General features: G+C 41.5%; 1 protein-coding gene across 6 annotated transcripts in view; it reads right to left on the bottom strand.

The window, feature by feature from the left end:
- GLI3 (GLI family zinc finger 3) overlaps window positions 1-12,504 on the bottom strand; it is a 380,984-nt gene that overhangs the window by 323,866 nt on the left and 44,614 nt on the right. The window contains exon 3 of one of the 6 annotated variants that reach the window (XM_069215967.1): window positions 6,764-6,815. The exons of the other annotated variants lie outside the window; for them this stretch is intronic. Coding sequence (XP_069072068.1) covers window positions 6,764-6,815 — 52 coding nt within the window. The remainder of the gene's footprint in view (window positions 1-6,763; window positions 6,816-12,504) is intronic. 6 annotated transcript variants of the gene reach the window in all.

Raw genomic sequence — 12,504 nt, forward strand, 5'->3', positions numbered from 1 at the left:
AAACCCTTTAGCTGCCTGTTTACAGAGAGTTGAACTCTCTGCAGTTGAGGTAATGTGTTTCCAAAAGATAATGCTGTTCGAACTTGTATTTATGGTTCATTATTTGAAAGCCTACATTATTAGGGTGCGTGCTGTAAATAAATGTTTTAAGGTCACACTTCACTACTGACGTTGGTTCCAGTACACAAAAAAAAAAAAACGTGTACACACGTTTGAAAAGTTTAGGCTAAGAGGCTAAGTATAATGCTCCCAGAATGCTCTCTGATTATATGCAAATGAAGTGTCATTTAGTAAAATGCGTTGATGCATGCTAGTATTTCCCAAAAATATTTCTAATGGAAAATCAGTGTAACCATTTTCAACACGATTATGGGAAGCATGAAAATAAACAAACACTGACAAAGCCAACTGATCTGACATATTTTTATAAGTCTTTTAGTTTCATCAATGCGTGTCTTGTTTTGACATGGCTTTTGTAACACTTTATTGTTGTGGGAGCTACCAGGCCCTCAACATTGTAACAAACATTGGCAAAACCCCCCCAAAAAGTTTTTGAACTCTTAAAGCACACGTTGCCACCAGCGGCATAACAAAGGCCCCGCAGCCGCCCTCCAGGGGGCCCCGTCAGCACAGCACCTGCCCTGAGTGAGTCTGGAGAGGGGGCTCCTCCATGTTCTTTGCAAAGGGGCACCCTCCAGTTTCGTTACGTCACTGATTGCCACTGTAGTTCCTGACACTGAACAAAACTACTTTGTGTGGCAATATGCTCCTTGTGGAAGAGCAGAATGTGATCACTCACAGTAAAGCCAGCCGAAAGAGAGAGAAATAGAAGTTTAATAAAAACAAAATGTCTTTGTTAACACCAGACCTAATTAGGGACCAAGACCCACATGTAGGTAGCTTTTTGCATGTCGCAAACTGCGACTTTCGCTGTTTGCGACGTGCAAAAAGCACATTGCGATGCACAAACCCAGTTTTGCGATTCAGTAACCTGGTTACCGAATCACAAAACGGGTTTGCGACTCGCAATTAGTAAGGGGTGTTCCCTTCCTAATTGCAACTCGCAGTGCAATGTAGGATTGTTTTGTGACCACGAACGCGGGCGCACACCAATCGCAGTTTGCACCCATTTCAAATGGGTGCTAACACTTTCGCAAAAGGGAAGGGATCCCCATGGGACCCCTTTCCCATTGTGAATGTCACTGTAAACATTTTTTCAGAGCAAGCAGTGGTCCTCCGGACCACTGCCTGCTCTGAAAAAATGAAACGAAAACGTTTCATTTTTCGTTTTTGTTATGCATCTCGTTTTCCTTTAAGGAAAACGGGCTGCATTACAAAAAAAAAACAAAAAAAACTGCTTTATTGAAAAGCAGTCACAGACATGGTGGTCGGCTGTCTCCAGCAGGCCACCATTCGTGAGGGGGTCGCAAATTGCGATCCACCTCATGATTATTCATGATGTGGGCATTTGCGAAGCCCTTGCGAATCACAGATGGTGTCAAGGACACCATCCTACATTCGGATTTGCGACTCGCAATTTGCAGGTCACAAATCTGAACCTACCTCCTTGTGGCCCCAAATTCTTAAAGAAAGTCACAAAAGTGCACCCATGGTATATGTCGTACCCCTATAAAATATTTGTGAACTGTATTTTAGCGTGGGTAAATACGATGTGTAGATTTGCTCATGTGAAAATCTATTGAGCATTTGCAAGTTCATTTTCCCTGCAGCCACTTTCTTCCCAACCCTGGAAGAAGTTCTAATTCTGCCATTGTCAGGAGTAAATGTCCAACCTTTCTTATTATGGGAAAATATTAGAGAGAAGCTGGTAAAAATCTTTAACACATGCAGGTACGTAGGTTTGCAGACTCAAAGGCATTACAGCCCTGGAACTATTGCTTACTGCTTCCTCCAGCCCCAGTATGCAGATCTGCAGAAAGGTGGCAAAATAAGGAAATTGCTACAGTAGGGATTGAAACTCCAAGTATTCAAGCCCTACTATGGTAGTAGCCCTGGCATAATCAGAGAGGCTATTAATTGCTGCCATAATTTGTCGCCACACTACATGGCACCAAAGGGACAAGTAGATCTTTTTACAGGACAAGTAGATTTGAGAAGCAACCTGTCCCCTGGACAAGTAGATATTTTAATAAATTCCACACCCCTGCACTCGACACAGACAGCAGAGATATCCCTCACCTTTGTAGATCAATCTAATGTTCAACTGCTTCATATTTTGTGCAACACTGACAGGAAAGATGTCCATCACTTTTTTAAGACATCAGAGCTACCTCCCGACTTTCACAGGAGGCAGAGTGATCTTGCATTGATGGCACCTATAGCATTCAGCAGACCATGCGCCTATGAACTACCTCTGGTATGGTGCATATCTCTCTAATTATAAGTCTACCTGTTAGTTCTGTCTGTCTTAATCCATTCCTCTAGCCTAGACAGCCGAGGACATGGATCCTAAAGGATAATCACTACTGAGGTATAGGGAAGCAAAAAGCACGGTAAAGCCACATATTAATTTTTTGGGAGAAAGGAAACCTCATAGGTAGCTTTGTTAGACCAGGAAAACAAGGAGACGCAGAGGCTCAGATACAGGCAACTCTGGGATAGACTGGCTCAGAGCAGGTGTTAAACGGGTGCACATCATTGCTTTCAATGGGCCCCTATGTACTGGGCAAGATTAGCACCAACATTTTGGTACTAATCCTACACAGTACATCAATAGTGTAAAAAATGTAGACACTATTGCACTATTGCCCCTACCCTGCGCCATCGTGTGCTGTATATTAAATGCGGTGCACACATGATGGCGGTAGGGGGGCGCTAGGGGGTGCAAAAATAGTGCCACTGCATTAGATGCAGCGCCACTTTTCTTAAATCAGGTCCCTAGTATTACAACATAATATACATCCAACTCATATTATTCCCTGGAATTGTGAGTCATTTTTTCCAGTGGAGCTTCCTTTTCTTCACAATTCCTGTGCAGTGTCTAGGCACAGAAGTTGCACTAGCCAGTGCATGTCCCTCGAAGAACTAGGTAAACCTCTGTATGACAGGAGATATATTGGTGACCATACCACTTTCTGATATTTGGGATAATGGACTGTGTGAAAGCCCTATCGAGAAATCGAGCACTGATGAAGTTTCCATAGAACAAAACGCGTTGGCTGCAGGCTACAAAAATCATGTATGAATAAGAACAATTCCAAGAATCATGACATTGAGATTCTCCTAGCAATAAAGGATATTGCATCTTAAAACCTATGGACTAATAAAGAATGTTTTCCAAAAAGAAATACCGACTACGAATGTGTGGCGGGACACCAAGACTCAATCTCTTCATTCAGCGAGAGATATATTTCATGTCAGTGGGAAATGAGTAGAAATCTTTAATTTCAAATATTTAACCTTCCCGTACCCAAATCATTAAAACTTAGACCAAATTAGCACAGAAAATACAAGGAGCGAAATTACGATAATAAAAAGGAGTGCATCATTTTAAGGGGGTTAATGCAAATGGGAATGTAAACTTTAATGTACAGATTTGCATATAGGACTGACAGCACTGGCATGTATGGAAATATTGGCATTTCAATGAGTACAATTTCATAATGGTACAGAGACTGAAGAATACTGGGGCACCGATTGTCGCATCTGTTTACATATATCATTTGAGGAGATATGTACCAGGTAACTTAATGATCAAGGGGTCCTACAAGGATGCTGAAGATTTAAGTCTGCCCGACTTCAGCATATTCATTGGTTCCTTGCATACATTTGACAGGATGTATTCTTCCGTGGAACACTTTCTTGTCATATATTATGAAACAAAATGCCAATTTGTGTCAACACAAGGAATGTAAGGAAAATCTAACTACTGCATTTACACCTTCTGAAAGTTCAAAAATGTGCTTAGACATTATGGGCCTCATTAGGAGTTTGACGGACGGCTTTCACCATACGCTGAACTTCCAATGGGGAGGTTGCTGCCACACTGGCTACCTCCCCACTGGACCCATTAAGAGTTTCCTGCTAGGCTGGTGGGTCAGAAACCTAGGTTTGCGGCCATGAGCCTAGCTAGAAACAGGGTACAGCATTGTCTTTGGCTTGCAATCGAGCCAGCAGCAATGCTGTAGTCAGCAGGGTCAGTGAACATTGCGAGGATGCTGGGCAGGGGGGGGCCCCTTCACTGCCCATGCCAAGTGCATGGACAGTGCAGGGGCCTCCCCGTGGTACCCTGCACCTGTTCTTCACCAGCCTTTTTCTGACGGTGTTACCGTCATGAAAAGGTTGGTGGAGAACGAGGTCGTAATCCACAGGACAACGCTGCAGACTGACGGGATCCAAGATCCTGGCAGAGCTGGCAGTTCCCTGGTGGTCAGACTGCCAGGATTGTTATGTGGCGGTCAGACTTCTGCGTAGGCGACGGTCAAGACCGCCACCACAAGTATGGCGGCCCTAAGACCACCACACTCTTAATGAGGTCCTATGTGTACAGCACCACTTTGAACGTGATTGTGGTCTGACCTTGCAGTGGTTAAAATAAACACCTGTGTCCAGTGCGCATATGCATTTGGCGATTCTCAGAAAAAACACTAGTGTGTGCATATAAATGGACATACCATTGGACCTTAAACCCAATATGAAAACGAGAAAAAGAGGAGCAACACACCCTTCACTGCATTACTGCATAACAAAACAAAGCATTTGCCACTTGGGTAGCTCTGAGGGTCTGTTTTTGAATGAAAGTAATTCTTTGCGTTAGTAGATTTTGCTAAAGTAGATGCCTAAGCTACACCACTATTAAGTGAATTTGACCCAAATTATCAGCTTGACTTTATGCTTCAATAACAGAGAAAGTCTAGAGCAGCACACCAAGCCTAGAAAATAAGAATTCTACTAATGTTAAAAAGCGAAACTTAAGGGAGGGTAAAGGCAAGACAATACAGAGAATTTTTAACCAGTCAAAAATGGAAAGAAAGTAAACATCTAATTTTCATAGTGAATCAGAAGTCGCAAACATAAAATACAGTTATACGTGGTTCTAAATCTACGTCATTGCCAGTCAAGAGACATGAAGTAAGTCTTATCTAACCCTTAACCTAGTCTAATGATCTTCTTATGCCCTATTCTTCTGCTATTGGTTCAATTAACACCATATCAGAGATGCCCATAGCAGGTCTGAAAGTTACTAAGGCTGAATTGTACACATTTATTAGCACTTAAACTTTAATGACTGCTTAATAGTTCAGCGACAGATTTGGTTTACAAATGTTTTTCTATTCTAAACTAGGAATATTTCCATTCATAGAAGCAAAGGGACCAAATACAGATGAGATGATCCACTTTTTTCATTTAATTTAAAAGAAATATTTACAATTGTTGGCATCTGTGTGCATCCGTGTATATATGTAATCTATGTAATTTTCAGTGGATTGCATGGTAACTGTTCTGGTCTCTTTAACGGTGTTTTACCACCATGTCTATATTTATAAAAACCAATCAACTGTATTCTTACTTATTATAACGTAACTACATACAGTATTTTTGTTTGGCATTATTTTATTTCAAATAAATGCAAATACAAATACGGAAATGACAGGTTGTGTTAACTGATTAAATGAAATAATTTGCCAGTACACCTCTCATTCCCTTTCATTCCACGCAAAAACATACATCACAAGATCGCCGATTTTTTAAACTTAAAAATCCATCAAATAAATGTGTTCAGTAATGAATTATTAAACAATTTGGAATTAGCATTAACATTACCATGCTGCCTTTACAAGACAGTGATATGAAAAGTACAACAAACCTTTGATTAAAACCTTTTTTTTCACTGTTGTAAAGTGTTTTGGAAAGGATTTTTCCAAAAGCTAATTCATACTGAAAATAAAATACGACTCTAAATACTATGCCAAAAATATTCAAAGACGTTTCCATCCTAAAGCAGTAAAATGAGTAGGGCTGACACCCTCACATAGTTTTGCCTTAGTGAAGGGCAGAAAGAGAAGCGGGATTTGTGAGAACATGTACAGGAATGCAGGTCTGACTTCCAGCAGATGAGCTGGTAGTGTATATTAAATGTGGACATGTGGAAACACCCACAGCAAACAAATTATGAAATCATAACAAGACGTATTTCCAATGGCCAATCCCCAGTGTGGCTTTTTTTTCCTGCCATGGGGCGTGTTTGGCAAGATAACTAGCTAGCCGGTCACAATAAAGTGGTTAGCCTAATTTAATGTACCAAAACATTTTAGGTGTGAAGGTTAGTCGCTTATTTAGCTTTTCAGTTTGAACTCCAGGCTCCGTGACGTCAGGGGAATTGCTCAGTGCTCTGCACTAACTCTGGAGAGAAGTCGTTACGGTTTAACCAAGGGTGGTCCTACAACTTGTACCAACATACATGTATCCCAGGAGGCAGCAGAAAACAATGCAAACTCACACTTGACTGTTTGGGTGTCGAACCCCGATTGTGTCAAAAATAAATTTAGAACCATTTTTAACATGAATCCTGGTAATTATTTTTATTCTACCATGTTGATTATAAATTATTGAAAAAAACAAAGGCAAGCAAAAAAAGTTTTCATTAAACTATTCCGTTTCACTAAATGTTTAGGACCAGCCACAACTGGAAGGAGAAAAATATATAACCCGAGCAAGCAAAACAAGCAAAGACTACAAGAACTGATTTTGTGGCTAGTGAATTAATTCATAGAAAAGTCCACGAAATGTGGAAAAAATCTACCTCTTCCACGTAGGCCTTTGAAATCTCCCTCCAGGAATGTCATGTACCTGAACTGCAAAATCATCAAAGGAAATGAATTAGTTTTGCCCTCGAAAACAAGCAAATAGTTCCTGCATTTGGGTCCTACGGTCTCTGCCAATGTCTTTTTAGCAGTGTTGTACAACATCTTTGATGCTGTGCAACATGGCAAAATAGGAAATAGGCAAGCAAGACACAGGTAAGAGTGAGCAACATGGAGCGCGGTGGAAGGCGGTAGAGAAGTATATGAGGGAGACAGCTATAAAACACATGCACTCTTAAGAAGTGCTTAACTAAAAAAAGAAAAACGTACTGCACTAGATGTAAGCAGTAGAAGGACACATGCAATGAGCCAATGCTCCAGGTGAGGGACAAACACAAAAGCTAAATAAATAAAAATCCAGAAAATTAGTCATAATATAGCCAAAAGATAGTAAGCAATTGATGGGCTTTAAGCCCACTGTAAACTGAAAATAGGTATTTCACAACAGGGAACTTGCACTGTCTGGTAGCGTTTCCAAGCAGTCTTAACAACTGATATTACTCATTAGTTCAACAGTAACTAATTTATCTAGCTCAGATGCGTAAAACCATGAAAGTGAGTTGCTAGAATTCAAACTCATATGTACAGGCTACACTTGACGCCTTCAGCAACCGCTTAACTTGCAGAGCTATTGTGCTCTTGAAGCTTCCTAACTTTACGAGCTGTATCGATTACTTGATTTTTAGTTTTACATCAGACATATTTTACTGCAGTGCTTGGCACTTGGCTGTCCATGTTTATAAACACATTGCTAACTCTCTTTTAATGGTGGGGGTGGGAGTTCGATCCAGAGTGCGACAGGGAGTGAAGGCACAACTCCGAGCCAGTACTGGATTAGGTATGGCATGGAGACTTTAGCAGTGATTTGGTTCGACAGTAAGCCTACAAGGATGCTTCTGCTTCGGCACAGCAACATAGAAAGAGCTACCATCGCTACACCAGTCCTTAAAATCCCAGCAAAAACCCAGAAAGCAAGGGCAGAGCCATGTGTACATCTGAAAGGAACACATCCTATTCAACTTTCTCTGTCACAGGAAGACATCTCAGATTATTATTTAGGAGACCAACAGCTGAAGGGAAGGTTTTTACAGTTGGGTAAACATTGATAAGTGCTTGTTAAATCAGACAGTGCCACATATGTCAAGCTACTTACTCTGAAAGCAATTAGCACAAATAATGATCAATTAAGCTTACTGTGTGAAACTGTACTTCTAGTATACAGAATTATCCAGCTCACATTGTTGTTAATTAAATTACAAATTGAACTAATGGTTCTGCCGACTTCTCAGGCCAGGAGTGTGAAGTCCCAGTGGATTTAGAAAGTGTTATCTGAACTCCACTCAGGGACAATTGTTCTTTCACATGTCGATAACTGCACTGTTCCTAATTTAATAGTACAGGCCATAGTTCATCATCCTTGGCCCTTCGCACAACCGTGGACATGGCCTTGCCCGCAATCAGGTACATGGCTATGAATCCAAGTTCACACTGACTTGTATCAAGCATATGCCTTGGTAAGGGCCTGGATTTGACAGGATGCTGGCAGTTAATAACAACCAAAAAGAAGGACGTTGGTTGGCCGATGACAGTGAGATTGCAAGACACTGTCGGACAGCACCACCATAAACGGAAATGCAATACTATAGGTGTTACAAACATCTCCACCTTGGTTCCTCATCGAGGAACATTCAACCATTTGCCTCTACACTAGAAAAAGAAACAAATTATCATTTCAACTGGCTCATCAAAGTGAAGTGTTTATATGCCAAACATTAACAAGCATTTGCAATGCAACGGGTCTCGTGTTTGCTCATGTTAGAGCTGATCGCGTTGCAAACTCCTAAACCGACTTTTCATCTATCGGCAAAAGTGCTTTTAAGTACATATAAAAGTGAAATTAACTGTGTAAGCGCTCGACTTCTGCCAAGCGAAATAGCGCTAGGAAAATAGAGAAAAAGTAGTCCACGATCAGACAGAAAACAACGAGCCTCGCATGTTTTCTGTACTTGGTCGCTGCGCTCGAGGAGGGCTAACCACCGGATGACGAGTGCATGCCTTCCACTAATGAAAGCAAGCAGATTTTACTAGGCAAGCCCACGAACCAATCAAACCGCTGACGTGACGTCGAAAGGACTCCGAGCCCTTTTCTATTAACTAAAGCGTCTCGCTGCGATACACATGCGCGAGAGCATGCAATGCAGGCTTGACCCTAAAAAGTGCATGAAGGATAAGGAGTAGCTGTTTAGAGGCGCAAATCTTCGAATTTATTCACTAAGCCACCATCTCAGTGACCTACTGACTTACTGACTTTATACGCTATAGCAAAGGTGACGGTTTAAAATCAGAAACATGGATTCATGTAAAAAATGTAATAACACGCAGCACTTATAAACTCACAAACAGTGCTCCCAAACTACAGCGCATTCATTCATATCATAGTTATGCTGCTGCCTTTCATGAAAGCAGCTATAAGTTAGGATTCTGCAGCGCTAATACATCTTGTGCACAGCTAACTTCAAAGTCATTTACCACACTGTTTTTAAAGTTTTGTGTGTACAGGACGTTATCGTTTCTGAACTCATACCGTTTCATTTGATATGGGGGTCATAGTCTAATAATAGGCAGCATCTGCAATACTCACAGATGACAGGTATTGCAATGTATCATGTATATAGCGCTTTATCACCCTGAAGAGACCTTGAAGCACTTTAGAGATGCAGCAGTAATACAACATGCAAACATCCCCTGAAAAAAATAAACTTCCCCTTTTCTTTAATTCTAATTGAAGCTTAATTTTAAATAGAAACGCAGTGTTTTTCAGTGTTTTGTTTTTTCTTTTAATCGTGGTTGTAAACTATTACATTTTGCTTCTGTGCACACCCCTATACCGCTTCACAACGACCATTTATGAAAATCCTTGACTCTCGTGTATGGTTTAAGTAGCCTTGTATTGTCCCAGAGTCCTCTCCATATTGTTCTGATTAGCATGCGTGGGAGCTGCTAAGTAGGAGGAGCTCTATGAAACTTCTGCCTCTTCACTCTACTCTGGAATTTAATAAAAATCAAGAGAGCAGGCAGGCGCACTGATGACGCCTCCAGACAAACAGGCTCCTGGTGGGGTTCTTTTAAAATCATACCATATGTATTCCGCCGCCTTTTTCCTTTTTCCCAACTGTCTCGTATCAAACTATTTGCCTTTAAATAAAGAAAACTAAGCTACCTCAGATACTGAAAACAAAAATCAGTGCTACAGAAAATCCATTTAGTGAAGACCAAGAATGTGTTATTTCTTTCAGATGTCATTAGGACAAACTGAAACTGCAAAAGCTCAAATGACCCAAACAAAGTAATCGTTTATTTAAACATTAAAGCAATAATTTGTAAAGGAAAGAATCATAACCAGGAAGCATATTTACTGAGAGGGGAAACACTACAAGTACAGGATTTTGAGTCTCTCTCCATTTCTCTCTCACACACAAACATATGCGCTCTCTCGCTCTCTCTCTCTCTCTCTCGCTCTCTCCTATATATAAACAGAATTTTAAAAACCTTAGAACTTCACTGAAAGAAATAAAGGTTACAGGGACATTATAGTTAGGTTCTGAATTTACACGTACAAAACCATAGAAATTCACCTAATATAGCTAGAGTTATCTAAAGTAAATATAACTCATGCCCTAAGGTAATGTTTCTAGCGTTCCTGCATCACACAGGTATCTAATCAATAATTTTACTGTGACATTATCAATTATGTTATCAAAGATGTAATGAGTGCTGGAATTTGTGGGATAATTAGTAGTGCAAAAAGAGGGCGCGAGTAGTAGTTAGCTTAGGGCACGAGTTACAGTTACCCTTGCTCCCCCATTAGTGATCTTGGCCCTGGGGATCCCATTTCCCGGGGCCTGGCCATGTGACCTAAATGTTGGGGACTGTGGGGGGAGCTTGAAGGCCCCCACAGAGCCAGCTGACTTCCCATCTCCTGTGGGAGCCAGCATTGCTGTCAAAGAGAGCAATTGTTTCTACTGTCTCCCTGCCTGCAATTTTGCAGGCAGAGGGACAGAGGAAACCTCTGCTCGCAGCAAGAAAGAGTGGTTTGACAGCTCACCCTTGCTGCGAGCAGAGTGTTTGCTGTGGCTTAGCAGCAGCTGTCAAAGCTGCCGCCAGGCCACGGCAAAACAGCTATGTCCGGGGGTAGGCACTCTGTGACACAGAAGGAGCCGGCCCTGGGGGGAGTGGCTGTCCCCAAGGTCATCATTGGCTCCTTGAGGGGGTCCATGCGGCTCCCTGCACTCAATTGCAACACTGCCCCAGAGAGGTGGCAGTCACCAGGACGGTGGTGGTCCCTGGGGCTGCGGGGAGGAGGAGGGGAAAGGAGTGGTTCCCCACATTAATTTTGAGCAAAACCCCAGGGAGATAGTAGGATGCAGGAGGTGCCCCCTGCGTATATAAATACCCCTAGGACTTGGCCCACCCGGGAGCTTTATAGAAAACAAGTGCAGAGCCTCAGCTTGTTTTTTTTATTTTCACTGGATCTGCTGCAATTTGGTGTGAAAATTAAAAAAATATATACTTTTTAGCTCTGGTGCAGAGGGACCCCTGCACCAGAGCTAAGGGGTCGGAGTGACTACCCTGGCCCTTTGTTGTTTTTTGTTTTGTTTTTTTACTTTCTTTTAGTTGAACTAGAGTCCCAAGACGGCTGCCAATACTTCCTGGTTTGAAGCGTTGGCAGCCAATCAGAGCTGTGCATTTCCCTGCACAAGCTTGCCTTAGCAGACAGAGATATATACATTTGTTTTCCCTTTAATATCCCCAAAACTACTCAACAGATTTACATCAAATAAGAGAAAGCACAATCTGCGTCCGAAAGCTAGCTTTCTGCCAAATTTGGTGTATTTCTTTCCAGTGGTTCGGTCTGTAGCCTTGCTCAAAGGTCCTATGTAAATTAACATGTCAAATACAAGTTTTTTGACAGCCCCTTTTTCTCAGCCTCCCCTTGACGGATCACCCTGCTCAACAAGACTCACCAGGGCAATATTTTTGGAAAATTTTGTGAAGATTCATCACATGGTGCCAAAGATATATACAATTCAAAAAACACGTTTTCTACGGCAACATGGTCATAACTATACCTACCTAGTGGCAACCATCACATGCAAACCTTTCTACTGGTCAGATCACATTCTGTACCCCGAGATAGCAGTATTTCCTCCAGCACCAACAAACTAAGTATTAAGGCAGTCTTTGACTGAAGGTGCACCATAAAGCACTACAAGTTTTTGGCCATCTTATGGCGGGCGGCACAGTCAGCTCATGAGGACTACTGAAAGTTACCTTCAATTTATTGGGATCTTAAACCATGCAGCTGGTGTAAAATTCCATGTTGGCCATTATTACATTTTTGCAATCATTGTTTTTAAAGCATTGTGACTTGTTGCGAATCGGCAATCTCTCAAATATGGCAAAAAATATTTCCAGTTTTTTCGTTGTGTTGCTGGGCTTAGAGTAGGAAAAATTAAACCATCACCTAATGGATGCCATACTAATGTCCTGACAAAAACAAAACACATACGATAAGAATAATTTGCCATAAAATTGCGTGTTCCTTGTTAGTGGCCTGGAATTTCATTCCCTCCTTATAAATAAAAGTGGCATTTTTTGAGGCCTTGAAACATCACTCAAG

This window comes from Pleurodeles waltl, chromosome 2_1, assembly GCF_031143425.1.
Source record: "Pleurodeles waltl isolate 20211129_DDA chromosome 2_1, aPleWal1.hap1.20221129, whole genome shotgun sequence".
Classification (NCBI taxonomy): Eukaryota; Metazoa; Chordata; class Amphibia; order Caudata; family Salamandridae; genus Pleurodeles; species Pleurodeles waltl.